This window comes from Knufia obscura (genome assembly GCF_036327395.1).
Source record: "Knufia obscura strain CCFEE 5817 isolate CBS 148926 chromosome Unknown scaffold_20, whole genome shotgun sequence".
Lineage (NCBI taxonomy): Eukaryota > Fungi > Ascomycota > Eurotiomycetes > Chaetothyriales > Trichomeriaceae > Knufia > Knufia obscura.
In genome coordinates, this window is record NW_027042706.1 from 25,060 (window position 1) to 50,007 (window position 24,948).

Consider the following 24,948-nt stretch of genomic DNA (forward strand, 5'->3'; position numbering starts at 1 on the left):
GTTGCATGTCAGTATCGTCAGCATCAGCAAGAAATTGGGCATGGCGTGACTTACGCAGATATACGTCTCGTCTTTGGGGAAGCCCTCGCAGGCTTGTCTGGCATAGTCGTCGCCGGCGCCTTGGGCGTGGACGGTGAGGAAGGCTGTACTAGCAAATGGTTAGTGCTGTGGCAAGGTATCTCATTTTGTAGCTGGGCTTTCAGCCTTTGACCATTCAAGCGTTCAGGAATAGAAGCAAGATCACGAAATGACCCGAAAAAGCTGGCGTTCTGGATATATGGCCTGGGTCAAGTACCGTACCACGAAACAGAGTTGATGCTATTTCGGTACAAGAGAGGACAAAGAAAACGATGAATCGCTTGGTGTGACACCCGTTGTGTGGCTTTTGTCTGGCCTCTCGTAAGTACAGCTTTCCAGACAATGTAAGTGATTGTAAGATGAAGAAATCGAGCCTTTGGAATAAATTTGCATCGGATGGTACAACAGTGCTGAATGCGAGCGAGCAGTCCTTCTGCTGGTGTCCATCATGACAACGCTGTCGGAAAATCTGCTTCGCAGTTCAGCTGGCTCAATGAGATAGTCCCAAGAGGTGGCCACCTTGAGCTCAACATGAGTAGCTCTCTAACGTTGTTCATATTTGCTCAATCAACCAGATTCGAGTGTTACACATTCGCCTCGCCCTTCTTCTTATTGAGCGTACTGTTCATGAAACCCTGCTCAGTCTGAGCTGTCTCGACCCTAGTCAGATGCCTCACCAGCCCCTCCTCACCATCCTCATGCACACCATGTCCGGCCGCGATCTTCTGCAACGAATCACGCAGCAGAAGCTCGTAGTACCCTGTTGCAAAAATTGTCGCTGGAATGTTGACGAGAATACTGATCCACGAGTAGCCATTATCGTATGAGAAGGCCTCTGAGCCAAAGAAGATGGCTGCAACAATTCGTGTACCCAGATCCCTGGCGAGGTTGGTGGAGATGCTGTTTGCCGCAAAGCCGAGGATCATGGCTGTGTAGGCGAACCCAATCGTCCAGGGTACGCTGACTGGTGCGACGAATGGGTTTGCGGGATCAAGGCATGCCCAGATGACAATGCCGATGAAGCTGTCGACGAAGAACTCCTGGAAGAAGATGTAGCCTTGGTTGGTCTGACCTGGATTCGGGAATGTACAGAGGATTGAGGCAGCACCGCCGTTGAAGACTGCTGTGCCGTGGGCGGCGATGTCGGCTGCTTTTGCGGCTTGAATTTCAGGCCAGTAGCAGCCCATCAGGAGGAGGCCGGCCACAAATGCACCGAAGACCTGAGAGAAGATGTATAAGGGGACCTTTTTCCACGGGAAGCCCTGCCAAATGGCGAGGCAGATCGTGACTGTGGAGTATGTCAGTACAATAACCGGATCATAGGAGTAGCATGCTTACTAGCAGGATTGAAATGTCCACCGGAAGTACTCGCACAGGTGATGATAGCAAAAGCAATACCGAACCCGAAGGCTATGCCAATTTGCAATATGCCGCCAAATGTGCTAACGCCGAGCTCTTCACCGAGGCCATTCGTGGTTGAGAGTGTAAAGGCGCATATGGCTGCGATACCAGGGAAGACGTAGAAGAAGACACCGGTTGCTTCGGCCATACACTCCCGGAGGACGCGGGGTCGGCTGTGCTCGAAATCGATCTTTCGTTGAGAGACGGGTTTGGGCTGGTGGACGTTGCGAGTAACATGTCTTCGGATGGTTAGCTAGAGGGCCATGGCGACAGTTGAGAAGCATACTTCTGCAAGGCATCCGTCACACCAATTTCGAGCTCATTGGTCTGTAGACGATGAACGTCGTTATCGTGAGGAGCCATCCTGGTTGCGTTTGCTAGTAAGGCTGGGAGAGAAGCGATACGCGTTGTGAGAACAATTGTCAGCAGGTCAAAAGCAGCGGAAGAAGCAGTTTTTGTAGTGCCATGGCTGTGGGCTCCCCATATGGGAAAGAAAATCTGGAGGGCATGGAGATAGGACCGGAGGAGTGATCAGTCCTCGGCATCATCTTCGACGAGGCGACAACGATTGGTAGTTCACGCAGAGCGGTACCGAATCAAGAACACATGCATCGGTCGGCAGTGAACCGTACAGGGGCTGTACGAGGTTGATTCGTGGGAATGACAGGCGTCGTCCGGGATGAGGTGAATAAGCTTCAAGGAACACGTTTTGGCATGATCAAGAAATGCCACGCGCGCATGAACCGAAGCCCAAAAGCTTGCTTAGCCTCGAACACGGACCGGGATTAGGAAGGATTTCGTCATGAAGCGTGAGAGGCGACAGGCGAAAGAGGAAGGTGAATGTTTTAGCCTGAGATCGGAAAGTTCATTGAAACGTCGGATGGCGGAAGGTGTCAAAGGCCGATGAGGATTTTGTTGTCTTTCGTGTCGAATGCTTCGCGATGAATTTGCGAGTCTGTCTCATACGTGCAGAGTTACCTTAGGCCGGTGGTGAATCAACACTTAGGTAGTGATGTGAACTCGATGCATACGACGCGAGAACGAAGATGAAAGCCCGGAGGTAGCGGAGGAAGCTCCCACTTTGCAAATTGGTGACATTCCAGTGGGGACCCCGGAGGGACTAGCGGCTGTTGCGGCTCGCTCTCCATGGGGCCTCCGATGTACGGTACCGGCATCAGATCGGACGACATCCGAATATTCAGGAGAGATCTGCTGTGGGTGTGAGCAAGGAAGATTCTTTTTCTCCATGTTAGAGTATCTCACTTGACTGTCACTCGACGAGGAAAGTCGCCCAGCTACCCATAGAGGCAAGCTACCCGGGTCGATTTGTTATCCGTGTTACGGAACGCTGAAGAGGTATGCAACTCGTCCGTGCTCGTCCAGCAAGAAGGTTCATGGACGCATAGGTGCGAACGGGGCGAGTAGGAGACACTGCACAAAAACTGTCTCATCAGTCTTGAAGGGATGAAAGAATAATTCTATTGAAGGACAACTCTCCTGTACTGAAGAAAGAACCGCCAACACCATGCTAAATGTCCGCTCAGATCAAAAAGTGCCCTCCAAGCTCTTGTCAAGAAGTACCTGCACCTGATTCAGCCTCTTTCTGCTGATCGTCTGCTTGCTTCTGCTTTTCCATCCTCGACATGGCAGCTCGCGCCATGATCTCTCTACGATCCAGACCTTGCGTTCCAGCTGTACCACCAAGCACAAACTCACCGCCTTGCCAGCCATGATCATCGACATGCTCGTCATCAAATTCATCATCTGGGTTGAAGAACTCGCCCTCGGAAAGCTTGTGGCCTCCATGCAAATGGTCATTCTGCTCAACCTCTTTCTCAATCTGCTTGGTCAGGTCCCAGAACTTCCTGTCGTGCTCGCTGTGGACGTTGTGAGACAGCTCGTGGCAAAGAGTTTTCCGGATGACCTTATAGTCGCGATAGCCGTCATATGAATCGGTACGCAGTCGCAACTCGATGACTTCGCCGCCATTCCGGTTCAAGCCCAGTGTTTTGCTTTCGTGGGTTGTATGCTCAGCAGGATTCATCTCAGTCAGCAGACCAACGGAGAACTTGTGTTTGCGCATGCTTGCTTTGATGCCTGGATCTTTCGCAAGTCTCTCTAGGAACCGCCTGCTCTTCTCCGGGTTAGGCAGGTAATTCAGAGGCTCAATGGCGTGGAACGTGTATGTTGCCTCTTCCTGGACCTTTTTCCAATCTCGGTTCACATTGTGCTTCGTCTTCCGCCCAGCTGATCTGGCCTGGTCTCTGGCGGCTCTTCTTGCAGCCATTCTCTCGGCCATATCATTGAGCTTCTGCACATCTTGAGTCGAGGTACCAATAGCCTTTATCCTAGTCTTGGGGGTGATCACATCGAAGAGCGATTGACTCGAGAACGGGTACTTCAGCAGCCCAGGTTTCGGGGTAATGAATAGCGATACTCGTTCGACATCTGCTTGGATTGTATCTGCAAACTCTTGAGCTAGCTCGTGGAAGGTGATATCTTTCGGCAGCTCCATGTCGAGGACTTCCTTCTGGTATGTTATCCTCACATGGCTCGTTTCTATGTTCTCGGACTTTGTGTCTTCCATGTCGGTGACTTCTGGTGCAGAGGCAGTTGGGCTGGTCTGTGGAGATTCGGTGCGGATCAACTGCTCTTGTTACAGACCGGTACGACTTGTAAGAGGCAGAGTAAGTTATGAAATGAACGACCTAAGCATTAAGTATAGAGCAGGAAGAATCATGTATCTTGTGGTCAGTGGCTACATGTTTCGGCATTAATCAGCTGCACATTGCGATCAGGAACCATGCATGACGCAGAAGAGTTGCCTGTGACGGCCTTGTGGCCTTGCGCCACGCTTCTGGAAGGAGCGATGAACAATCACAGCTTTTGTGCGGCAGTGCCACATCGTAGTGTCGTGCTTCAGATATCGGCTGAGCACGCAAGGGATAGTAGCTGGAACATCAATCGTTGCGGAGAGAGCAGTGGGCAACTCGAAATCAACATAATGCTTCATGACTGCAGAAAGGAGTTGCACCGCTCTCTGAGAAAGAAGGAAGATATTTGTTTGCCCTAGACTGGTAAGGCGCCAACTTCGGGAAAACCTTCCCTGAATGTGTCTCTACATAGCTTCTCTTCCTCTCATCGTTCGAGGTCGTCCTTCATCTTCCCCTCCTGCGAGGACACTGCTGCTGGTACGACGTTGACGCCTAGTTCTTCCTGATCATGTCATCTATACGTTCTCTACCAGACGCTGTCGAGATGAGTGCCTCGGGTGTCTCTCTGAAGAGAGCCATTGCCTCCCCATCAGTCGTGTAGCCATGCATATGTGAATCAATGTTATCGTGCGATTTCTAGGGCTCACTACACGCAGTGTCTGAGACGATGCATGCAATGGCATGGTATGGATGTCGGATTGCTGGAGGATGATGTTCGGCTGCAGTAAGTCCACGGTTGAAGGGTCGACGTCAGATGGGATCTTGTCTCCGTAATCTCGATTCAGACTAACATCGAACCCTTTGTGTTCCAACGTCCTTGCTGTGCTCTCCTAATGTAACGAATGTCCTCTAGGTTCCGTTGTCCAGCACGCTGGTCTGATGTTTGCCCTGACGGAACCCTCCTCAGCCCGCATGTGCTTGGCCGCCTCCAATGGCACATTCATGGGTTCAGCCGATGTGAGAGCACCACACACACGCGCCCAGATTGCTGGCTCACGAGAATGCTCCACCTTCCGGTGCTACTTCTTCACTGTCCTCGACATCGTCAGCCGTCAACAGCCACTCTCCCCGACTAGTGTCAAACGTGTGGTTGTGAAATCGATTCTGCGTCAGTGCCTGGCTCGTATACTCGTCCGCAAGCACCTGAGCGTATGCATATGGCACCTTAGCTGACGCGCCTTCGAAAGTCGACTTCCTCAATGGGAAGATGTCGCTCAGATTATATCTGTGCTCGTTCTTACATTCAACGACGTTCGTGTTGTTGACATCATTCGCCGCCAGACCGGTGATATCCAGAAAGAGGCCGTTCGAGAGATCAATGAATCTACCATCGATGATATTCGCGCCATCGCCACGAACCCTCTCCCAGAACCATGGATTTATGTCCAGCAGATATTGCCTAGTGATGTTGAGTTCGTGGCTTCGGAAATCCCAGTAAGTATGGTTGTGCTTCTGTGCTAACGTCGCCAAAGTGGTGTTGGTGACTTGCGCGTCGAGGTCCCAGTCCTGCGCAACGGTTAGCCAGTCTCTTGACCATACCATCATAAACCTTCACCACTTACCCACGGAAGAATCTTCGCATTCCAGTACCACCCAAGAAGGGTTCCATGCGCAATCCAAGTCTCGAGCTGGAAGTTCCTAAACAGCAACAGGTATGCTCTTATCATAGCCCGCAATGTTATCTGTCTCTCCTCATCTGTGACGAGACCGGTGAAGTAGCGGGCGTCATAGTGTCGGTGAAGGTCATCCTCAGCTGGTTCGTGGAAATATTTGTTGTTGTCATCAGCAAGGACAGTGAAGGTTATCAGCAGTATCACAAACAAAGCGCGCACGAAGGCGGTCATCAACATGGCTAGTATAGCCTTGCGAAACGAATGCAACAATACCAAACATGACGGGAAGTGGGATCATAGTCTGTGATAACAGCAGATGCGATCAAACGGAGTGCAGTGAAATCGATAGTCATTTCCAGTGAGAGTGTCAACGAAGGACCATGTCGCGTGCTCAGACCGAATACAGAGACTCCATGTAGAAGGACAGCACAGTGGACCAATGGCACCGGACCTTTCACTCTGATACCCACGTCTGACGCACCATATGCTGGGATGAGCGTCCTCACACGGCACGTTATGGCAGCCGGAGGTATTCCTGAACAAAAGGCAAAATTTAGGTGTTTGTAGAGCATAAATCAACCAATAGAAGGTCTCGTCGTGTTAGGACTTCATGCCAAGGTTTGGCGGCTGACGACGGCATCCTATGCCAAGCTCGGCTGTTGTCGCATTTGGAAATTGCTCGTGTGCTCAAGCCGAACACCGACCTTGCAGCGTTTCACCTGCTGGGGTCACCGGGTCATCGGATCACTAGCTTTCTCAACCCTCTTCAATTCATGGACATACTGGCGTTTGTGCGTACGATAATTCCAGTCAGGATGTCTGGTCATGACAAGCCGCCCTTAAGGACATCGCGCGGCATGTTTTTATCAACCATCAATTTTGGTCACAGATGATCATGCTCTACATAGGCTTCTCTACCCAGAGCGTCACACGAACAGGCAGCCGAACGTATCCAGTCTCTCGTTCATCCTTGAGCTTGGCTTGTCCAGTGCCATGCATCACGAAGAGTACAAGAGATGCTGACATTCATGTGCTTACGCGTCTCTCATCGCTTAGTATGGCACGGACACTCTGCAAGCTTGGCAAAGACTGAATCTCACGAAGTGAGGCCTTGCTGTTGAAATGACTTGCAGCATGTTTGAGCTCTTGGAAGGTACAGTAAGGAAGCTGACATGGCGAAGTAGTCAACGCTCGATCTCGGATTCAGCCTCGTGGGGACGAGCTGAAGAGGATGCACGTGCGCCAAATGCTAGGATATCTACCAGTAAATTCTACAATCCAGTCCATCATACGCATCAGCAGTACGCCTTTCATCAGGCCCCGGGACCTTTCATCGACTCAGGAATTCGAGGGCTCTTGGCTTCGCCATCTATGGCTACTCACACTTCGCACCACGAGAAGGTGGCCCTCGCGCAAAGCACCCTGCTGCTCAAGTTAGTACAAGTCAGTGGCCGCCATGTCTCGTAATGTTGGCGTGGCGCTAGCATCCGAGGCAATGGCGCTGACCAAGTCTTCTATATGCAACTCATGCCTTCCGTGTCAAACTCAAAAACAAAACATCTCTTCCGCCTGTGCTTGACGAGCGATCCCTAGTGTAGGGTCTCTCAAGCCAAGCACAGTCACAACTTTGCAGCCATGCACATTCCTCCATCATCAGACACGACACAGAAGGCGATTTCTTCTGCCCACAAGTGGCGCCATCTGACGCCAAGAAAGTCGTCTCAACATTATCTCGACAAGTAGCCACGAAGGCTATCAAGTCAAGGCGTCTACCTCCGGCTAAATGCCGCCGGGCGCCCCGCTAGTGATGGATTCATGTTTTTCCGAGATGGGGCAGCTCCCCCAGCATGCACTCCTCCATCGCCAAGCTCACCAGAGAATCACCTATGGACACAGGTGTGAAGCATCCATAGACATCCCGACTTCGTCCTGAGAGATCGCACCTCACGCACGCGGGCCGTTTCAGCTCCAGTCCGTACGCAAGCGAGTCCTTCTCAGCTGGCATATCGCAAGTCGATAGGATTGTACATGCTGAAGAGGCATTCCTACTACCAGACCTGGCCTCCTTCCTTAGTACGCAGGGTCATCGGTCGCAGAAGATCAATTTCCGATTTTTCCTGAAGAGGCGTCCTGTGCTCTCACACAGTCCGCAACTCAGGGCGGGACAATCGCAAAGTACACGAGAGCCTAAAGGAAGCAAGATCTGGTAGTGGAACTCCGCATGCCGATCTCTATCTCCCGCCTTGCGCAAGGGATGGTGCCTCGAACCAAAACCCACCAGGGACAACATCCCGATTTCTCCCAACGAGCCACTCTTCTGACGAAAAGCGGCAATTTGAGGCGATAGTCTGTATAACGTACAGAAGATCCGGCAAAGAGAGGAAGATCGAACATGCGGAGGCGAAGAATTACCGGTGCCAGGTAACCTTCTCGAGGTCGTAGGGCGAGCTGTTGCAAACACTGGTGTCACTCTAGCCCTACTGCGAATGGGGTTGATGTGTGTTCCACCGCCACTGGGCCCTTATCCTTTGTTCGGTCGCCAAAGCGATCCAAAACAAAGAATTCAGGGCATGGCAGCAGATGGTGAGGATACACTGGCACCTAGTGTTCTTCGGGGTCATGAGACGAGCTCTCTTCAGCATAGCAAAAGTAGTTCGAGTCTCAAGATGATCGAAAGCTAGCATGAGAGGAAGGAAAGAAGTTAAAAAGCAGAGATCAAATTGGGAAAGATATATACGGGCGACATCGTGGCTGCATGTGCAGGTGAATGCAAACACGCAGGAAGCGTGACGATCACGACACGTCACAGCACTTGTACTGCAGAAAGCAGTCACGTTCCAGCATCTTCCTTTGCCTTCTCATGAATGAGCTTCGGCAGCAAGTGCATCCTGCAATGTGAAGTGAAAAGCATGAAGTGTCACACCTGCTGTTCAATGCCACAGCCAGACCAGCCTCGATACGCGCTCAATGCACTTCTCGTAACGCGTCACATCAACGAGTGATGCACAGAACGAAGGATACGATCACGATGTCGATGTGGACCGAGGGCTATCACTTGAGCGAACGCGGCATGCACTCACACTGATTAAAAAGCTCTGGCAATTTGTCCATGATCCCCTCCTGTTCTTATCATTCGATATCTCATCAGATCAAGAATACCTTCTTTGATCTTTCTACAACCTCGAATATTTCTATCAACCTAAACCACCGTCGAAACACAGCTCTCCATCCTCATAGTACAACCACAACAATGGCTGGACAAAAACGTACACACAAAGAAGCCTTCGAGGAGATGACGTTCCCCGACCTATCGTTCCCAACAGGCAGCGGCCTCACCATCGATTCCACTGCTCAAGCATACCGCACCTTGCTGCTCCTGACAGCTGGTGCCAAGAAGGCAATCAACCGCGAATATGCCGAGCGAGGGTACGATGAAGCCTTGCAGGGCCTAGACGGCAGAAAAACCTACTCCGATGAGATCACAAACCTCAAAGCTCAAGTTATCCACTCTCAAGAGAGATTGAGGCAGGCGAGAAATGAGGTGGCAGCTGCGGAGGAGGAAGTTGCAGCGGCACAAAAGAAGGCGAAGGAGGATGTTGCAGAGGCACGGAAGAAGTTCACAAATGTTAATACCCAGTTAGCACTTACGGAGAGTTATCTCCGACAGAGTGAGAAATTGCTCCAACGCTCAACAGCAAAGAACAAGAGCCTTGAAGCTGATGTCGAAAGGACAAAAGAGCAGATCACAAACGCAACAGACACATCCACAGCTTCGTCACAGGCCGCAACTATCCTTATCGATAGTCTCAACGAAATCATGGCAACGGCACCAACCAAGGGTCATGTCCACACGAAGCTCGAAAAGCACATGCAGATGCTGGAGGAAGTGAAGGTGGCAATTATTGTGTATCAAGCTGAACGCGACGAGATCACAGAGCAGTACAAGAACACAGAAGAGAGAATACGCTTGTCGAAACTGCCAGCTCCGGCCGCACGCCGTCAGAACCCGAACGACATTCCCCTCGGCGCTCATAGGATGCACGGACTCCCAAGAAAGATTGGATAGACTCCGAGGGCTGGAGTTGCTGCTTGTGGCAGACAATGTATCGGCGTTGAAGGTTTATTAGTAGAAGTCGGTAACTAGGCAGCTGGCCATGAAAGACTTTCCACCTTGGATTCGTGGTCCAAGTGCTGGAAAGGTCGAGGACTCAGTACTATGTAGCTGAATATTATATAACATCCAAATCACAATTTCTTGTCCTGTCGGTTGTCACGAAGAGGTTGGAAAAAGAGATGACTGAACACGATGGCAGGCATGTATACGAGATTGAGCTATTAGGATGTATCACCATCCCAGAAGGAGCAAAACCGGCGTAGGCATCAGACGTGGCCATGTGAAGGTCGATATATCATTAAGGACTTGACCATATCTGCCATGGAATATTACCATTGTTCGAAACTAATGCCTCGTGCGAACGCGCTCCCCGCCAGTACTCTGCACCCTTGCCATGGACGTTCGGATGGATGAACGACGTTAGATTCCTGCCTTTGAGGGTAGAATACTATTGATCGTCTAATGATATGTTCCTGGTACTAGCTCCTGGTGCGGGCCACGTCGCTTGCGCCTCGATGGTCAGCCGACGGCCATCTCATCCTCGTACGGGCCCGGTTGTCCCAGCTCAAGCTGTTGTAGTAGCACGACATTGTCTCGCTTACGAGCATGCATATGTCGTAGGTTTCGTCGATGTTGGATGCGTATGGTAATTTGGCTCAAGCATCTTGTCAGTGTCATAATCCCATCGAATCAGCTACAAACTATTAGTACGTCCCTTCGTGATCGTTCTGTACACTGCCAAACTGACAAGATCGCGACTGTGTCGCTTGTTATCGAAGTGATCGTCGTTTGGCAGCGTTTGCAACCAGGCAATGACTTGGCAGATGATCTTGTAGCCTCGTTGCTCATAAGCTGGGACGTTCTTGAAGGTCCATTTGCTGAAGGCCTCCTTTGCTGTTGCGATGAAGATGTGATCGTACTCTCCGGTATCCACTCGCTCCAAACCACCTTCGAAGGGAAGGTCTGTCGGGCATCGAACGTAATCCATTAGTTTGGGTTGGGACGCTGTGACCTGAGATGTGGCATTTCGGATGTACTGTTCGACGACCACGGTCTTTAGGTTTGGGAAATGGGTTGTGTTGATGTGATCTCCGTCAAGACCCTCCAAGCTTTGTAGAACGATTGTGTTGACATATTTCGAGGTATAAGGCGCCTTGAGGTTCAGGATATCTTTGATTTGCCATGCAGGGCCGGCAGCGTTGTCAATCTGGTAGATGTGAAGGGTCAGGCGAAAGCGATCATCGGCCTCAGCATTGACTTGACGCGAGACACCGAACAACGGCGCGCAATCATTGTTGGTGGAAGTGAGTGTGCCGTAGTCACAGTCCACAATAACCTCATGATCGTCTGCCACTTCATTGATGAATATATCGAAGATTCGAAGCCGTAGCTCTGCAGGTATACCCATCAACGTCGGCGTCGCCATGATGGTGATTTCGTAGGGTTGATGTCACAGGACTGCGAAGGATGGTATAGAGTAAGCGACAAATGCGTTCGAAAGAGATTGTGTGCTTTCGGCATTGGTTGTAGTGAGTAAGCTTGGCAGTAGTGAAAATCGAGGAGCGCAGGAGGCTTCCTTCATCGTCAATCATGCGCTGATTCCCTGGAGTGCAACATCTTCATTTCTGGCCACGTTCGAATTTACGATAGTAAGATTCGTCCTCCGTTAGCAGGAAGCAGGCAATGTGCATGAAGTACATCATCATAATTTCGGAAGGGTTAGACGCAAAAAGAAAGGCACATACTTGCGTAAATGGTTATCATGTCAGAGGCTCTGAGGTAGCCTCGCCACTCCTCGATGAGCAATCTGCTGCTACTATATTTTGCCCATTGAAACGGTTCGCATGGTGCCTAGAGCTCGGCTATGATGATATATTCAACGTGGTCAGGTCTCTACCAGATCATACTCCCGATCAGACTCCCACTCCATGAAGAATACCTCGTTCGTGTCGTAGTCACACACAACATTCTATAATCACTGTTAGCCGCGTAAAGAAGGATCGAACCTAGGCTCATCTCACCATCCCGCCATTTGAGAGTTCTGACACCGACCCCTGTTGCAGAAACCTGACCCAACTTCTAATGGTAACGCGGAAACCACGCTCGGCTAAAGAAGGTAGTCGCATAATCGTGTACTTATCTGCATGTTCCCTGATCGACTGCGCGATCTCGCCATTGTGACGCCCATTCTTTACGTCGTCGAAGGTGATACCTGTGTTGAGCGAGTGGAAGATGCACGGATCTATTCGTGGCGAATAGTAGTCGTCAGCCACGGGAAGTTCTTCATTCAAACTCAATAAGGCTGACACCTCAAGCACTTCCAGATTTGAAAATTGTCTTTTGTTGAAATACTCCCCATCGACACCATTCGTACTTTGCACAATGGTGATCATCGAGACTGACTTGCGCAGGAAGTCGTTCAAGATCAAGGTGTAGTCGTCGAGAGGCACGCCACCAGGTACCGAGTCCTCCGACAGCCAAGACTGGCCAGCATTGTCTTTCCGAAAGACACCGCAGTGGTCAACCCGGCACAGCTCGAGCCGCAGGCGAAAGCATTCACGAGCTTCATTGCGAATCTGCTTCGATGTTATCAACAGCGGATGAAGAACGTCCCACTGCCCAATTTCGAACCCAGATTCGTTTTTGTTCTCACAGTTGCTGCTGAGGTCCAGGGAAATCTCGTTGTCGGGCACGCCAGCGAAGACGTATTTGAAGATACGAAGACGAAGTTCGGCTGCAATGCCCATCAATGTAGGTTGCGCAGAGAAGTCTGACATCGTGGAGGTCGTGCTTCAGGCAGTTCTGGTACTTGTGCAATCGAGGTGGTGAGGCGAAGGGAGGGTAGAGAAAAGAATGATTGGTTTCGGTCGAAAGTTTGAAAATAAAGGTCTGAGGCAGGCGCGTTCCAGGCAAGGCTGCGGCCTGCTTTCCAACGACTCATGACGCAACGTGAAGGTCGACAATTCACATTCAATCGATAGTTCTTTGCAAGCCACTCTCGAAAGCAAAGAAACTACAAGATTCTGCAATGTCCCCTCGACCTCATGCGTACCCAAAGCATCCAGTGAATCGTGCCAATGCTCCTTCATGGAAACTCCTCATCCTCAATCCCCTCCCAATACTTCGGATCCAAAAGCTCAGCATGCTCATCGTCCTCATGCCGCTCCTCATCCAAGTCAAAATCACCGTCGAACTCCTGATCTTCCAATCTCCTCTTTTTCCCAACAGGTTCAATTGATACAGGCCCCTGCATCTCAAGCTCATACTCCACACCCTCATCCATACTCGGTGCTGCCCATGGCGCAAAGACAACCTTCATGTGCCGTCTGCGCTTAACAGTGGACCAGAGGTAGCTCTCGTTGCCATGCTCACCCTTGCTTCGATCGTGCGTATTCGAGATCTTGAGGACGATTCTAGCATCGAGCTGATTTGCCCACGTCAGACCCAGCGCAGGCGTCTTCATTTGGTCGAATGGCGATGCCCTTGCATCGTCACCCCAACCTGTGAAGAATCGTTGCTGATAGTCCAGACTCATGACCTCGTCTTTGTGTGCTTGATGCGTAGATGGTGGTGGACGCAGGCCTTGAGCTGAAGGAGCCCGACCCACTGACGGTGGCTGCATTCTGGCCGCAGAGTTCACATTCTGCTGTGTCTGTGTTGGTGTCGATGTACCTCCACCGTACCTCTGCGTAGCTTGACTTGATCCCTGACTCTGACTAGACAACAACCGGACCTTATCCAATCGTGTCTTGTCATCATCGAAGCGATCGGATACCTGATTGGTGCATACGATCGCTACATTTTGCTCATGCGCGATCTTCCTCAATGCCTTCCCCAGCTTCGTCAATGCAACAGCTCTTTCAGTCAGGACCTTCCGACTTGCTCCCTGAAACTCGATTCGAAAGTTTGCAGCGATTGAGTCAATGACTACCAAACCTGCATTGTATCGTCTGATAGCTTCAGGAAGCTGAAATGTGATCATGTGTTCTTGCATTTCCACGTTGTGGACTTCGATACCTAGCACATGGTCGAGAGATGGTTGGTCTTCCGGCGGAAGCTCTAGGATCTGTGGATGCGATCGTAGTATCTGCTGTAGTCGTCTTGTGTTGAGAGGGTCTTCTGTTGACAGGTATATTGCGCTCCTGCCGAGACCGCGAGGTGCCGGAAGTTGTGCAGTCAGGAGGAGAGTAAGGACGAACTGAGTCTTGCCGACGGCACTGCAGGATCAGTCAGTAGCTACAGGCCCGTGGAAGAACATCCGTACCTCTCGCCAACAATCTCGCAAATACTGCCCGCCGGAAACCCACCACCAAGAGCCTCGTCTATCCGTGCGTCAAGCGTCTTCACATATTGCAAATCCTTGATAGATGGCTTCGGATCCTCCAGCCTCACTCTCTTCCTCGGTGGCTCCTCGGAATCTCCTTTGTCTTGCGGTCGCGGTGGAGGCGGCATACACCGATATCCAGCGTCAGCCCTCAACGCCTCAGTGACAGCCGCAGCCATACGACGCACTTCCTTGAGTGGTAGCGGGCATTTTCGCGCAATCTCGATGGGGTCAAGACTGACCAGTTCTGCTGTCAGAATATTCTTCTTCTCAAGTGAATATGTAAGATGCCGCCATGGCTGCAGATCGAAGTTCGGTAAGATCTCTATCAAGTCGGCCATCGAGGCGGGTCTATGCGGTCGTGGTTAGATCGTGTTTGCGAGGCGAGCAAAGCCATGAGCAAGAAGTCGAACGCGTCGCAGAAAGAAGGAAATTATTCAAAACAAACATAAGATCAAAACATGTGCCACCCTCACATTTTAACGCGTGGTGAAGGTCGAGAAATGAAAGATGTGGCTCACTCATGACATCGCCGCCGCCAGAACACGTGATGTGGTAGCCGAGGTCACGACTTCTATCGCAGCTTCTCTACAGCTTCGACAGCTCTCTACAGCTCTCTACAGCAGAATTGAGATCGCACACGGTCATTTGTTGTATTGCTACCATCGCTCTACCTCTGACACCCATTCGACAATGGCCTCCCGAACTCTAGCCCAACCCTGGCTAATCAACAAATACTTCGATCCCATCTTCGCAGTAAGCATGGGCTTCTGCGCCGCAGCACTTCGAGTCAGGAGGGAGAGTATCGAGCGATTCCCAGCGCAGGACAACTCCTATAGCGCGTTGTGGTCGAAGGTTGTGGTGAGAGGGAGGGGGTATTTTGGGTATGATAAGTGAGGAGGAACAACACGATACAAGGAGGAACGAAGGACCTACATGATAAATGCTTTGGGCAGGGCGCTGCTGGGACGGATCATGTCAGAGAAATCAGACAGGATGCGCCGGAGAGTACAGGGTCTCAGCGCTTCAGTGTCTTGATCTTCACCTCAGACACCTCAGCATCGCCAGCTCGAATAGAATCACACCAAGCCAGGAACACAAATCACACCACGTCTGGACGAGCAGTCGAGCCATATGACTCGAGGATCTGAGCACGCCAGAGCAGCGTACGGCACCAGCTGCAGCTCGGAAGTCAAGACGACTCCATGAAGCGCTGTTGGGGGCTCCATTTCTCCTTCGAACGACTTGACACCAGGAGTCACTCACATGACCAATTGACGCCTCACCACAGATAGAGAAAAGAACCTCCAAACACTCATACCACAGACCGCGGTTTCCTATGGTCCAAATCTCTAGCCGATGGAGCGCGCTTTCCCACCATCTTCATCCAGACGGGCCACAGAAGTCTTTGGAACGTCCTCGGCGGTATAGCACGACTGTCGTACCGACAAGCAGACAATATGCCAATTCCAAGCTGATCTCAGGCTCATAATCCTGACCAGTCAGTCTTTTGTATCAATTTTGATATCCGCCTTTTCAGCCTCGATCCGTCCAGCATGACCACGCTCTACACCTCACACTCATTTGCTTACACCTCCGCGCCACCCCTCTATCTCACACGTGCCTTGGAACAGCACGCGCCACAGCATCCTCCTGCTCAGATACAGCCTCAAATATCCGACATTGCACAGCTGCCAGACCGCCTGTCTTCATTCTCGAGCCACCACGTTCAGCTGCATGAGTGGTTTCGCTATTCCAATTCCAATTTCGTTCGGAAACGAGCTAGGAGTAAGTGGCTCACGAGGATGATCAGGGTGATCCGAGGCATGGATATTGTCTGGCAGGCGGCGGTATGAAGCCTTCAGCGAGTGCCCAGTCCTTCACGATAGCTACCAGCTCGAGATTTTGTACTGCATCATGATTGCGTTGGAGGGAGCAGGGGAGTTCAAGCTGCTGTGGCCGTTTGAAAACCCTCCTGAGTTGGTAGCACCATGTTGAGCGTCTGCCGAGGGTAGAGGTGAGGATGGATCAATGCTTGAGGTTGATGCTTCTCAAGATTCGGTTATATCGAGGATCTGCAAGTAGAGCACAGAATGAATAACGTAGCGAGATCTACGATTCTCTAATTTTGATTCCACTCTATGCATTGATCTGCGAGATGCTCTCGCAGCGCGACATGGTTACTGAATCGCCATGCTCCTTGGACTCACCACGTGTAGCGTGGACAATGGTTAATATGATGAAGCAGCAAATGGCACATTGTATCTCCTTCCTACTTCCCATGGTCTGCTAACCACTCCACCGGCCTTCTCATCATCCTCAAATTTGAGGCATGCGGCTAGAGTCTCAGCTGCACAACCATCACGACCGTGAGCTTCGTTACCATGGTGATCTGTGATGACAAAGATTTTCTTTAGTAGCCAATATTCTCCAGTGCCATCATCAGATGCTCGACATCGCCTCTTTTGCCATCTTCCCACACACCGAATTTGTCTCGAACAGCTGTCTTGAATGCCAGGCTTTGCCATTCCCTTTTGTTCTCATACTCGAATTTGACGCTATCTTGATCAATCGAAGCGCTGCCGTAGACGACATGAGTCGAGCAGCTTATCTCCCACATTTCGAAGCAGTACTGCACTCGAAAAGTCCGCTTGAAGTGCAACAGTCGGACGGCATGTAAAGAATGACCCCAGAACTGAGGCTGGCGGTTGGTGCACATATCGTCGAGTATGAGTAACTTGAGCCCTGTGAATCCAGTGAGCACAACTTCATGGTCACCGGCTGTCGTCCAATCTGTGATCCTCGGATATTTCACTCGGAAATGTTCATCCAGGAGATGACAATCAATTCGAAGTCGTCCGATTCGAGCCACGCTTATTGTTCTTGAGCAGGCTACTAGAGCCGACGATGCCCCTGGCAGCTCCTGGCTAACAAAGATGACCTTTTCAGAAAGCAGGTGCCATATCTCCTCTCGCAGATGCTCAAAGGACCAGAGAGCGTCGTATTGCTGTAAGGCTCGACCGTAAGGGACGGTTACAGTTGCACCTGTCTGGTCGCTCGATAAGCTCTCGTCGTGATGGTAGCAGTCGTCGCCTACTATGTACGCCAATGGTGGCGGATCGAAGACATAGTCTAGCTTGCTAATTCTCACAGTGAAGTCCTCGAAGACAAGCTTCCATATCATGTCGCGAATCTCGGGCGGTAATCGTTCGAGGAAGCTCGGATGCGTGGATGATGGACGATCTATGCTGGCCTTGACCACGGAGCCAGGAGGTGTCGCTGGTAGTAACGTACTGTTGAGGGAATGTTCGTACTCTTCCAAAGACTCGAGGAGATCTTCGTCACTAAGCTCGTCCTCGAATTCCAAGTCGTCCGGCTCCGCTAGAGAACAAATGAAACTTGCCTATACAGAATCGTCAGCATGATCGTCTGATGAAGCTGTTGTGTCCAGCTCTGACTTACCATACTAGTATTTGACATGACTTCTTGCATTCTGGTGGCGACAGTGTCTGAAGAGGATGAAGTAAATCGTGGGTAGATGAGTGATGAGAATATTGGAGTTCGAAGTCTGTTGATAAGGATGACTGCGCGTTATCGACAGCGTGACTGCAGCAGGAACGCGCCGAATAATGCTGCAAGGCAAGCACGTTCAAGCAGCGAAGCAGGCATCAAGCCTTCCTCTCGTCAACACTCACTACCCTCTAAGCTGACCCGAGTCATACAAACGAATCATGACTGCACTGCAACTCCCAGACACCAACTCATGCAAGAATAAAGATACCTCAACCCCTCGTAGTCCTCACATTCGCCCCAACCATAACCCGCTCAACCATCTTCCTCTGCCGCCCAAGAAAGCTGTGCGGCTCCTCAAGCGCCTGCCCTCCCTTCAATCTCATCAACGCAACAGCACCACCCCCACTTCCACTTCCCAGCGTAGCAAGCCTTTGATTCTGCTCATACCACGCACTACTGATGAGCCTAATCTCTCTCTTCAGGTTATCGATGAGCACATCCTGCTCCTCTAGCTGTTGTTCCATTTCGTTCTCGCTCTTTGGTTCTCTGGGCTCTTTCTCGTCTTTCGCTGGGACTGGTGGTCGTGATTGGAGATCTTGGATGAGCTCAGACTGCTTCTTCGTGTGTTGGACGAGCGCGACGTTTTTCGTGCGCGCCTTCTCGAGCATAACGACCAGTTTCTTCTGCATTTTCATTCCGCTTTCGCGTTCTTGTGTGGTTCCGGCGTGCATCTGTGCGCGCATTGCTGACATGATGGCGCGTAGCTCGTCTTCTGAGATACCATCGTCATTTTCCATCGTCTCGCCATCTGTAGTGGTTGTGGTATTCTGCTTGACTAATGCTTCTGTAAGCCTTGCTTCGGCCGCCGCGAAATCTGCTTCAGAGGGTTCCTCGAGGTCCTTAGCCTCGGAATCTTCTTCGGTGTCGTCTTCATCTTTGAGGGTCTCACCTTCTCCCTCTGTCGTTCTCCGTGACGGCCGCTCATCCCCATCGTCGTACTCATCAAGCCGGCCCTGCAGATCCTCAACCTCTTGCCTCGCCCTTCGCAGTTGCTCCTCATTTTCGTTGTACCTCGTCTGTAGTATGTGGTAATCGAACTCCAGCCTCTTCTTCATCTCGTTAACCTCATGTCTTTCCTGTTCAATTGCCGGCAGAAGCCGTCTATACTCGTCGACTTCCCTGGCTAAGCTTCCCTCTCCAACAGCACGAGTATCGCTCTGCCGTACTTGTGCCTGGAGGTCTGTAATTTTCTGCTTCAGTGTGCCATTCTCCCTTTCCATGTCCTGCGTTGCTTCGAGTTTCTGTCTGTACTTCTCCGCCGTGTTCGCCTTCCTCGCCAGATTATCCCGCTCAATCTTGATCTCATCGTAATCGTCCTGCAACTTCTGTGTCCTTTCCGCCTTGATCTTTAAGACTTCGTTGCTTTTGCGTAGACCTTCGATATCGGTCTCATACTCTGCGACTCGCGCCTCAAGTGATGCTATCACGGCCTCTTTCTGTGCGTCGGTCGACTCTTTTGTGCTGCCTACCCGGCCGGAGAGTACAGCCGATAAGCGGTCGTTTGCCTCAGTAAGCTCATCTTGGGAGCGGTCGTAACGTTCTTGGAGGGTTTCATGCCGGGCGTTGATGTCGTCAATGTGCCGTTGTAACTCTCGCTTCTCGTGAGCTATCCTTTGGCTGTCCGCTATCACCTTCGCCAGACGCTCCTCGAAAGCCAGGTCTGAGGTAGGTGCGCCCATTGAGAGCGGTCTCTGCTTGGTAACCGTCTCCTCCCGATCCTCCTCATACGACTCATCCTCAGTGTACTCTCCCTGATCATCATCTGTGCCTCGTCCTCCACCCTCACTATGTTCCCCATGTGCCTTCGCCGCATCCTGCAAGGTCGTCATCAACACCCTCTGTACACTCTCAGGCAAATCCTGCATCGGCTCAAGGAATCTTATTCTCTCCGGACCACTGGTCGCCGCGACGACACATAGCTTCAGCAATATTATCATATCAGGGAGGCTCGAGTTCTGCGCAATTGCCTTGAGATCTGGGTTGACTCTGCGGCCGGCCTCATCCTCGAAGATGGGCAGCGAGTGCTCGCATGTCTCGATGAGGAATATGGAGAGGGCGTCGTAAACGTGCTTGAGGTTCGTCCACTTCTGGACCCATGACTGAGGACTACTGTGGTCGAAACGAGAGGGGTCTTCTGGTAGGTTACCAGGAAATGAGATATGGTCGACGAGTTCTGCTGCAAGTCAGTGGATATGTTGGCCCAAGTTGTGATGTCGCGCACGTAGTAGCTTCCATAAGACGTCCCCTGCCGCAAGATCATCTACTGTAAAGAATGGTTCTGTGACATTGAGGGAGTTGACCCAGTTGATAAGTCCTGCAGCAACATCGTCGTCTGTTGCCATTGCTCAGATGAGGTCGATCATGCATCTTCGGGTAGGCGACTAGTGTTGCGAGCAAGACCAAGGTAAGAGCGCAGCAAAAGAATGGTTCATGTTGTTGAGGCCGCTGCAACTGTACATCGATCGGCGGCATGCGCTATCACGCGTAAATTCACCGAGTCGCGATTGGCCAATGACGTAGCGTGCTCGAACGAGTATTCAAGATGATAGGCAAGAATGGAGTGAGCAGCAAGGAGAGGAGGCACCGTAATTTTGCTATATCACTGCCTGCAAGCTATGCTAATGTCGCTGACACTTCTTGCAATGCTTCTGTAGATATGCTCACAGTTCGTACCACCAGAATGTGCTGTATAGAATGTCCCTCGACAGCGGCGCTCCAGACATCTGGACACTATCTTCTGCCCAAGGTATCTTCACGGAGTCGCTTCTTTCATGCTCTCATCAGCATCAAGAGCCTCCTTCCTCAATTGGAGACTGGCCTCCAGTTCCGGATCCTCACCAGTATCACTCTTCACATCTTCCTCCTCACTCTCCTCGTCTGTCCCTGACATGTCTTCGGTATTGGTAGTAGTCCCCTCCGCCCCACTGATGCTCATGCCGTCTTCAGCGAAGCCCTTGTGTGCCCCTGCGACAGCCAACTTATCAGCCTCAATATTGCCCTTATCCGTGCTATGTCCCTTGACCCATACGAAGAGCGTCTGCTTGCCGAACCCGTCCCTCTCCTCAATCTTCTCCCGAATCTCCTGTACAATATCCTTGTTCCCCACCGGCTTGCCTCTGCTGTTCAACCAGCCATTCTTCTGCCAATTCCTGTACCAGTTCGTCACACAGTCAATTGAGTACCGACTGTCTGTGAAGATAGTCACATCTCGATGTGAAGGTGCAATATCCAGCGCCCGCTGTATAGCCGTCAACTCTGCTCTCTGATTCGTCTGTTTCGTGCCCTTCAGTGCTTCGGAGATATTTCTGTATCGCCATGTCAGTTTCCGTCGCTTCGATTTGGAAGGTGCTCCTCGTGCTCGCCAGTCTATCGTATACAAAGGAATCTCGGGCTTGGCTGGTGTGGCAGGAGGAGAAGTAGTAGAGCGAGAATGAGAGTCATACTCAAATGGTGCTGGCCCAAAATACACTCCTACACCTGCTCTTGCGCCGATCTGTCCGTTACTCAAGGATGAGCCATCTGTGTAGATCTTGAGCATCCCCGGTGGGTCTCCTTCCCGCGGTATTTGCTTCATTTTGTTCTTCTCTTCTTCTGTTCTATTTCGTATTGAGCCGTCTGGGTCAAGCTTGATGTTCGGATCAAAGCCGTCTTCTGCTCCTGGTGGTAACGGGCCTCGGCCAAGCTCGAATGCGTTGCCTGCCTTGTCCTTTGCAACGTAGTCCCCGTTGGTGACCATGCCAGGTGCGGAATTCTTCGTGATCAGTCGACGTATTTCTTCCTCGGGACTTATGCCCGTAGCCATGTCGTATGCTGACTTTCTCTTGCCCTCATTCACAAATGCTTCGGCCTCTGCTCTCGTGGTGAACTTCTTATGTTTGGGATTCCTAAAGCCGCTAATCTGAGCTTGTGCAGAGGGCCAATCTGTGTAGACTCCTGGTATCTTGCCTTGCTGTACTGCATAGAATTTTTGCTCGCCTGAGGTTTTGCTGGCTTGTGGTATCAGCTTGCCCTCCACGAATGCCTGCGCATCTTCTTTCGAGAGGAACGACTTGACTGTCAAACATCAGCGGAAATACCTTGCAAGCCTTTTGATTGACCTACATGAAGCGCCTTTCTGACCAGTGACTTGGGCTAGACATTGATCCCACGTATCGTAAACACCAGGTTCTTTTCCAACCTTGACAGCGTAGTACTTCTTCTCTGTGGGTCGCTTTCTCTTCTGACCAGCAACAGCTGGTACAGGAGCTGGAGTTGGAGAAGCTTTTGCAGCGGCAGGTTGTGCCATCTTGAGAGCTTGACCTTTATTGAGGCATAGGCGGAGCGCAGACAGGTGATGGAGAAGGGAAGGCAGCTTGAGGAAGTGACAGCAAGGGGGCAGGTCGAATATGTTCGGAAAGCGCGTCTGGTCAAGAGAAAGCCGCTTGAGTATATCAAGGCAAGAGCTAGTGGAATTTCACGAGGCAATTGCAACACTGTGAATTAGTGAATGAGATGGCATGAAAGTAGTGAGGTTAGCACGAAGCAGACAAGGTGCAGGACAAACCTGCGTTTTCGGAAGGGTTGGGGGTGTTGCAGGTCCTGCCACGCCTTGGTGTCCACTTAGCTCGTCAAAAATGTACCTGATGTGGGTATACGTGTGAGGGGTACCCAGGAGGGCAGGGGGGCAGGGTCGAGGTGTGAGCTCACAAACTCAAGGCGGAGCCACAAACACCGGCTGCGGAGATGTTGCTTTCATCAGTATTCATTACACTGTGCGCAATAATCATGAAAATCAATCTTCGAGCGTTTTTTAAGAAGGGAAAATATGTTAAGATGATGCGGGATGATCTCGACATTATCGGGTATATTCGAGGTATCTCTTGCGGGAACATGTTGCTAGATCCCCTATTTCATCTGCAGCAAGTACGCAGTCCTATGTATCTTGCACCTCCACACTGTGTGTACAATCCTTGACTGACAGCACTGTCTACGACCCATTAAGACTATTCCTACTCGTCCTTCTGCGCCATCCCATTGGGCTGGCCTGGCGGTCTCCCACCGATCTGGATCCTACCATCATTCTGCCTCTGTGTGTGCTCTCCTTTCTGAGCATCAGGATCCACCTCCGCAAGGTGTCCAAGGTGCGCAGCATGCCCATCAGCCCGAGCCTCAATATCATTCGGTGTCCGTGGCGTCTGAGCACCTGATCCTCCCAAGGGCGAGTTGATGATTTTGACAGGTCTGCTTGGTTCATCAGATACATCCTGATTGCGCTGGCCGAGCGCAAATGTAGTAGGCGTTGGTGGTTCACTTCTATCACGGTTCTGGTTGTTGCGCCTCCGTCTCAGGTAAGAGGCTGGGTCTTGCAATCGCCGCACGTCCAACGGTCCAGATGAATCATCTCTTTCTGTGCTCAGTGCTTGAGATAGCTGCCTCGGCATGTGATAACCCAGCTTTCCCAGTGGCACGCTCAGGCCGTGTACGACGATACTTGTGATAGCCAGAAACCAGATTACCACTCTCATAACCTCCTGCAACCGTTCTGCATCTTCTCGTACCTCCCCATCCACCAGCACTTGGTTGAGGAAGTCAATGCTGATGTAAAGGTAGAACACAGCTGACACTCCGATGGGCCCAAAGAAACCCACGAAAGCCGCTTGCTGCCAGCCGTCGATCTCTTTAAGCTGATGTCGGAATGCTAGGATCATGGGTAGTCGTCTGAAAAGGAGGATGAGTACTCCGAGGAAGATGAGGCGGTAAATTGGGATCACGTCGTTTGTGCGGAAACTGGCCCACGGTGCTATCGCGCCGTACCACATGAAGACGCTAATGTTGAGCAGCATGTCGATGGTAGGCTGGAGTGAGTCGTCTTCCGTTTCGACACGAAACCTGGTCTGTTAGTCTCCTTGTACCACACTGGGGAGGCTATGCATACCAGTCGTCCCAAGTGAAAGCGTTCCCAGCCACAAAACACGCAAGCACATCATCACTCCCGATCATACCACAAGTTCCCGTAATGAAGAGTGCCAATGCAATAGCGAAGACCAAGAAGCTCTCCCGATCGACGTACTTCTTCTCCTCAGCGAAATGTAGTAGTTCCTTCGCTATCCAACCAATAAGAGCCCCGTAGAGCACACTGAGGATGATCGTATATCCCCACGTCTCGCCAAACCACAGCCCGATCCCATAACCCTGTCCATGCAGTCCATTATGCCCATTGTAGCGGATCAGATACAACGCAAGGAAAAGAAACGGATACCCCAAACCGTCATTTGCACCAGACTCAGCAATAATGATCTTCTGCAACTTCTTCGGAATATTCTTGTCCGCAAACTTTCCCTTCACAATACTGTTGCTCAGCACCGGATCCGTAGGCGTAACGCACGCTCCTATAGCGAGAGCATGGAGGAAGCTGAGATGTGGTACCATAGCCCATATCAGCAAACTCGCACTAACCCACATGATCGTCATGCCCGGTCCGAGCAACCAACATAAACTCCGCCATTCTGTCCGCAGATACCGGCTCGGTAGTTGCACGCCTGCGAGGACTAGCTGAACACCGAGAACCAAGCGTGAGAAGTACAAAGTGATGAGGTCTATATTCTCTTCGGAATGCAACGAATACTCATGAGGCCGTATCCAGTTTGTGCCATGCGAAAATGTAACCCCTGCCAGTAAGGATATGAGCGCTTCTGAGAGGTAGAAGCGTTCCTTGAGAAGGTAAGAGACAAGTCCGAAGAGGGTAATAAAGGCGCCAAGGACCGCTGTCACTATGTTAAAGTTTGTAAGGACCAAGGTCGGCATCTCGTGAGCTTGTCCTCGGTGTGATACTTGGCTTGTTGCTTGTTCTTTGGTGGACACGAGTTGTTCTGTCACTGTTATTGCGTAGGTCGTGCTGAGATCTTGTTGGTCGATGTGATGGCGGGTGGCATGGAGACGGGAGCCTGGCTATAGTGCATGTGCATTCGTGTCTGGATCGCGTTCAGATAACGGAGTCTGTTGCTGAGTTTTGAGGAATCAAGGTGAGGTCAACGGTCAAGGCGAACGAAGCAAAAGTTAGAAGTGAAATCGTAACGTGAAGATAATGCTTGGTATGAGCTTCTCCATTCGCCAATTGATCGGAAGGCTCCACCACGATTCAAATCGGATCAT

General features: G+C 51.1%; 11 protein-coding genes across 11 annotated transcripts; 1 reads left to right on the forward strand and 10 right to left on the reverse strand.

The window, feature by feature from the left end:
* Positions 1-662: 662 nt before the first annotated feature.
* On the reverse strand, positions 663-1,842 carry PMZ80_010710 (uncharacterized protein; the record flags this gene model as incomplete). Its single annotated transcript, XM_064879098.1, has 3 exons — positions 663-1,366; positions 1,417-1,718; positions 1,766-1,842. 3 exons carry the CDS (start codon positions 1,840-1,842, stop codon positions 663-665), a joined length of 1,083 nt encoding a protein of 360 aa, XP_064725051.1.
* A 1,207-nt stretch (positions 1,843-3,049) lies between these two features.
* On the reverse strand, positions 3,050-4,066 carry PMZ80_010711 (uncharacterized protein; the record flags this gene model as incomplete). The annotated part of the gene is made up of 1 exon (XM_064879099.1): positions 3,050-4,066. The coding sequence occupies one exon, from the start codon at positions 4,064-4,066 to the stop codon at positions 3,050-3,052; it is 1,017 nt and encodes a 338-aa protein (XP_064725052.1).
* Positions 4,067-5,186: 1,120 nt separating this feature from the next.
* On the reverse strand, positions 5,187-6,043 carry MNN4_3 (mannosyltransferase; the record flags this gene model as incomplete). Its single annotated transcript, XM_064879100.1, has 2 exons — positions 5,187-5,699; positions 5,756-6,043. 2 exons carry the CDS (start codon positions 6,041-6,043, stop codon positions 5,187-5,189), a joined length of 801 nt encoding a protein of 266 aa, XP_064725053.1.
* Positions 6,044-9,056: 3,013 nt separating this feature from the next.
* PMZ80_010713 (uncharacterized protein) lies at positions 9,057-9,872 on the forward strand (the record flags this gene model as incomplete). Its single annotated transcript, XM_064879101.1, has 1 exon — positions 9,057-9,872. One exon carries the CDS (start codon positions 9,057-9,059, stop codon positions 9,870-9,872), a length of 816 nt encoding a protein of 271 aa, XP_064725054.1.
* A 742-nt stretch (positions 9,873-10,614) lies between these two features.
* Positions 10,615-11,346, reverse strand: PMZ80_010714 (uncharacterized protein; the record flags this gene model as incomplete). Its single annotated transcript, XM_064879102.1, has 1 exon — positions 10,615-11,346. One exon carries the CDS (start codon positions 11,344-11,346, stop codon positions 10,615-10,617), a length of 732 nt encoding a protein of 243 aa, XP_064725055.1.
* Positions 11,347-11,805: 459 nt separating this feature from the next.
* On the reverse strand, positions 11,806-12,697 carry PMZ80_010715 (uncharacterized protein; the record flags this gene model as incomplete). The annotated part of the gene is made up of 2 exons (XM_064879103.1): positions 11,806-11,889; positions 11,942-12,697. 2 exons carry the CDS (start codon positions 12,695-12,697, stop codon positions 11,806-11,808), a joined length of 840 nt encoding a protein of 279 aa, XP_064725056.1.
* A 308-nt stretch (positions 12,698-13,005) lies between these two features.
* rhp57 (DNA repair protein rhp57) lies at positions 13,006-14,585 on the reverse strand (the record flags this gene model as incomplete). Its single annotated transcript, XM_064879104.1, has 2 exons — positions 13,006-14,137; positions 14,185-14,585. The coding sequence occupies 2 exons, from the start codon at positions 14,583-14,585 to the stop codon at positions 13,006-13,008; spliced, it is 1,533 nt and encodes a 510-aa protein (XP_064725057.1).
* A 2,072-nt stretch (positions 14,586-16,657) lies between these two features.
* On the reverse strand, positions 16,658-17,736 carry PMZ80_010717 (uncharacterized protein; the record flags this gene model as incomplete). Its single annotated transcript, XM_064879105.1, has 2 exons — positions 16,658-17,647; positions 17,707-17,736. 2 exons carry the CDS (start codon positions 17,734-17,736, stop codon positions 16,658-16,660), a joined length of 1,020 nt encoding a protein of 339 aa, XP_064725058.1.
* A 290-nt stretch (positions 17,737-18,026) lies between these two features.
* PMZ80_010718 (uncharacterized protein) lies at positions 18,027-20,159 on the reverse strand (the record flags this gene model as incomplete). Its single annotated transcript, XM_064879106.1, has 2 exons — positions 18,027-19,990; positions 20,039-20,159. 2 exons carry the CDS (start codon positions 20,157-20,159, stop codon positions 18,027-18,029), a joined length of 2,085 nt encoding a protein of 694 aa, XP_064725059.1.
* A 410-nt stretch (positions 20,160-20,569) lies between these two features.
* Positions 20,570-22,102, reverse strand: PMZ80_010719 (uncharacterized protein; the record flags this gene model as incomplete). Its single annotated transcript, XM_064879107.1, has 2 exons — positions 20,570-21,870; positions 21,919-22,102. 2 exons carry the CDS (start codon positions 22,100-22,102, stop codon positions 20,570-20,572), a joined length of 1,485 nt encoding a protein of 494 aa, XP_064725060.1.
* A 703-nt stretch (positions 22,103-22,805) lies between these two features.
* PMZ80_010720 (uncharacterized protein) lies at positions 22,806-24,600 on the reverse strand (the record flags this gene model as incomplete). The annotated part of the gene is made up of 2 exons (XM_064879108.1): positions 22,806-23,685; positions 23,732-24,600. 2 exons carry the CDS (start codon positions 24,598-24,600, stop codon positions 22,806-22,808), a joined length of 1,749 nt encoding a protein of 582 aa, XP_064725061.1.
* Positions 24,601-24,948: the final 348 nt, after the last annotated feature.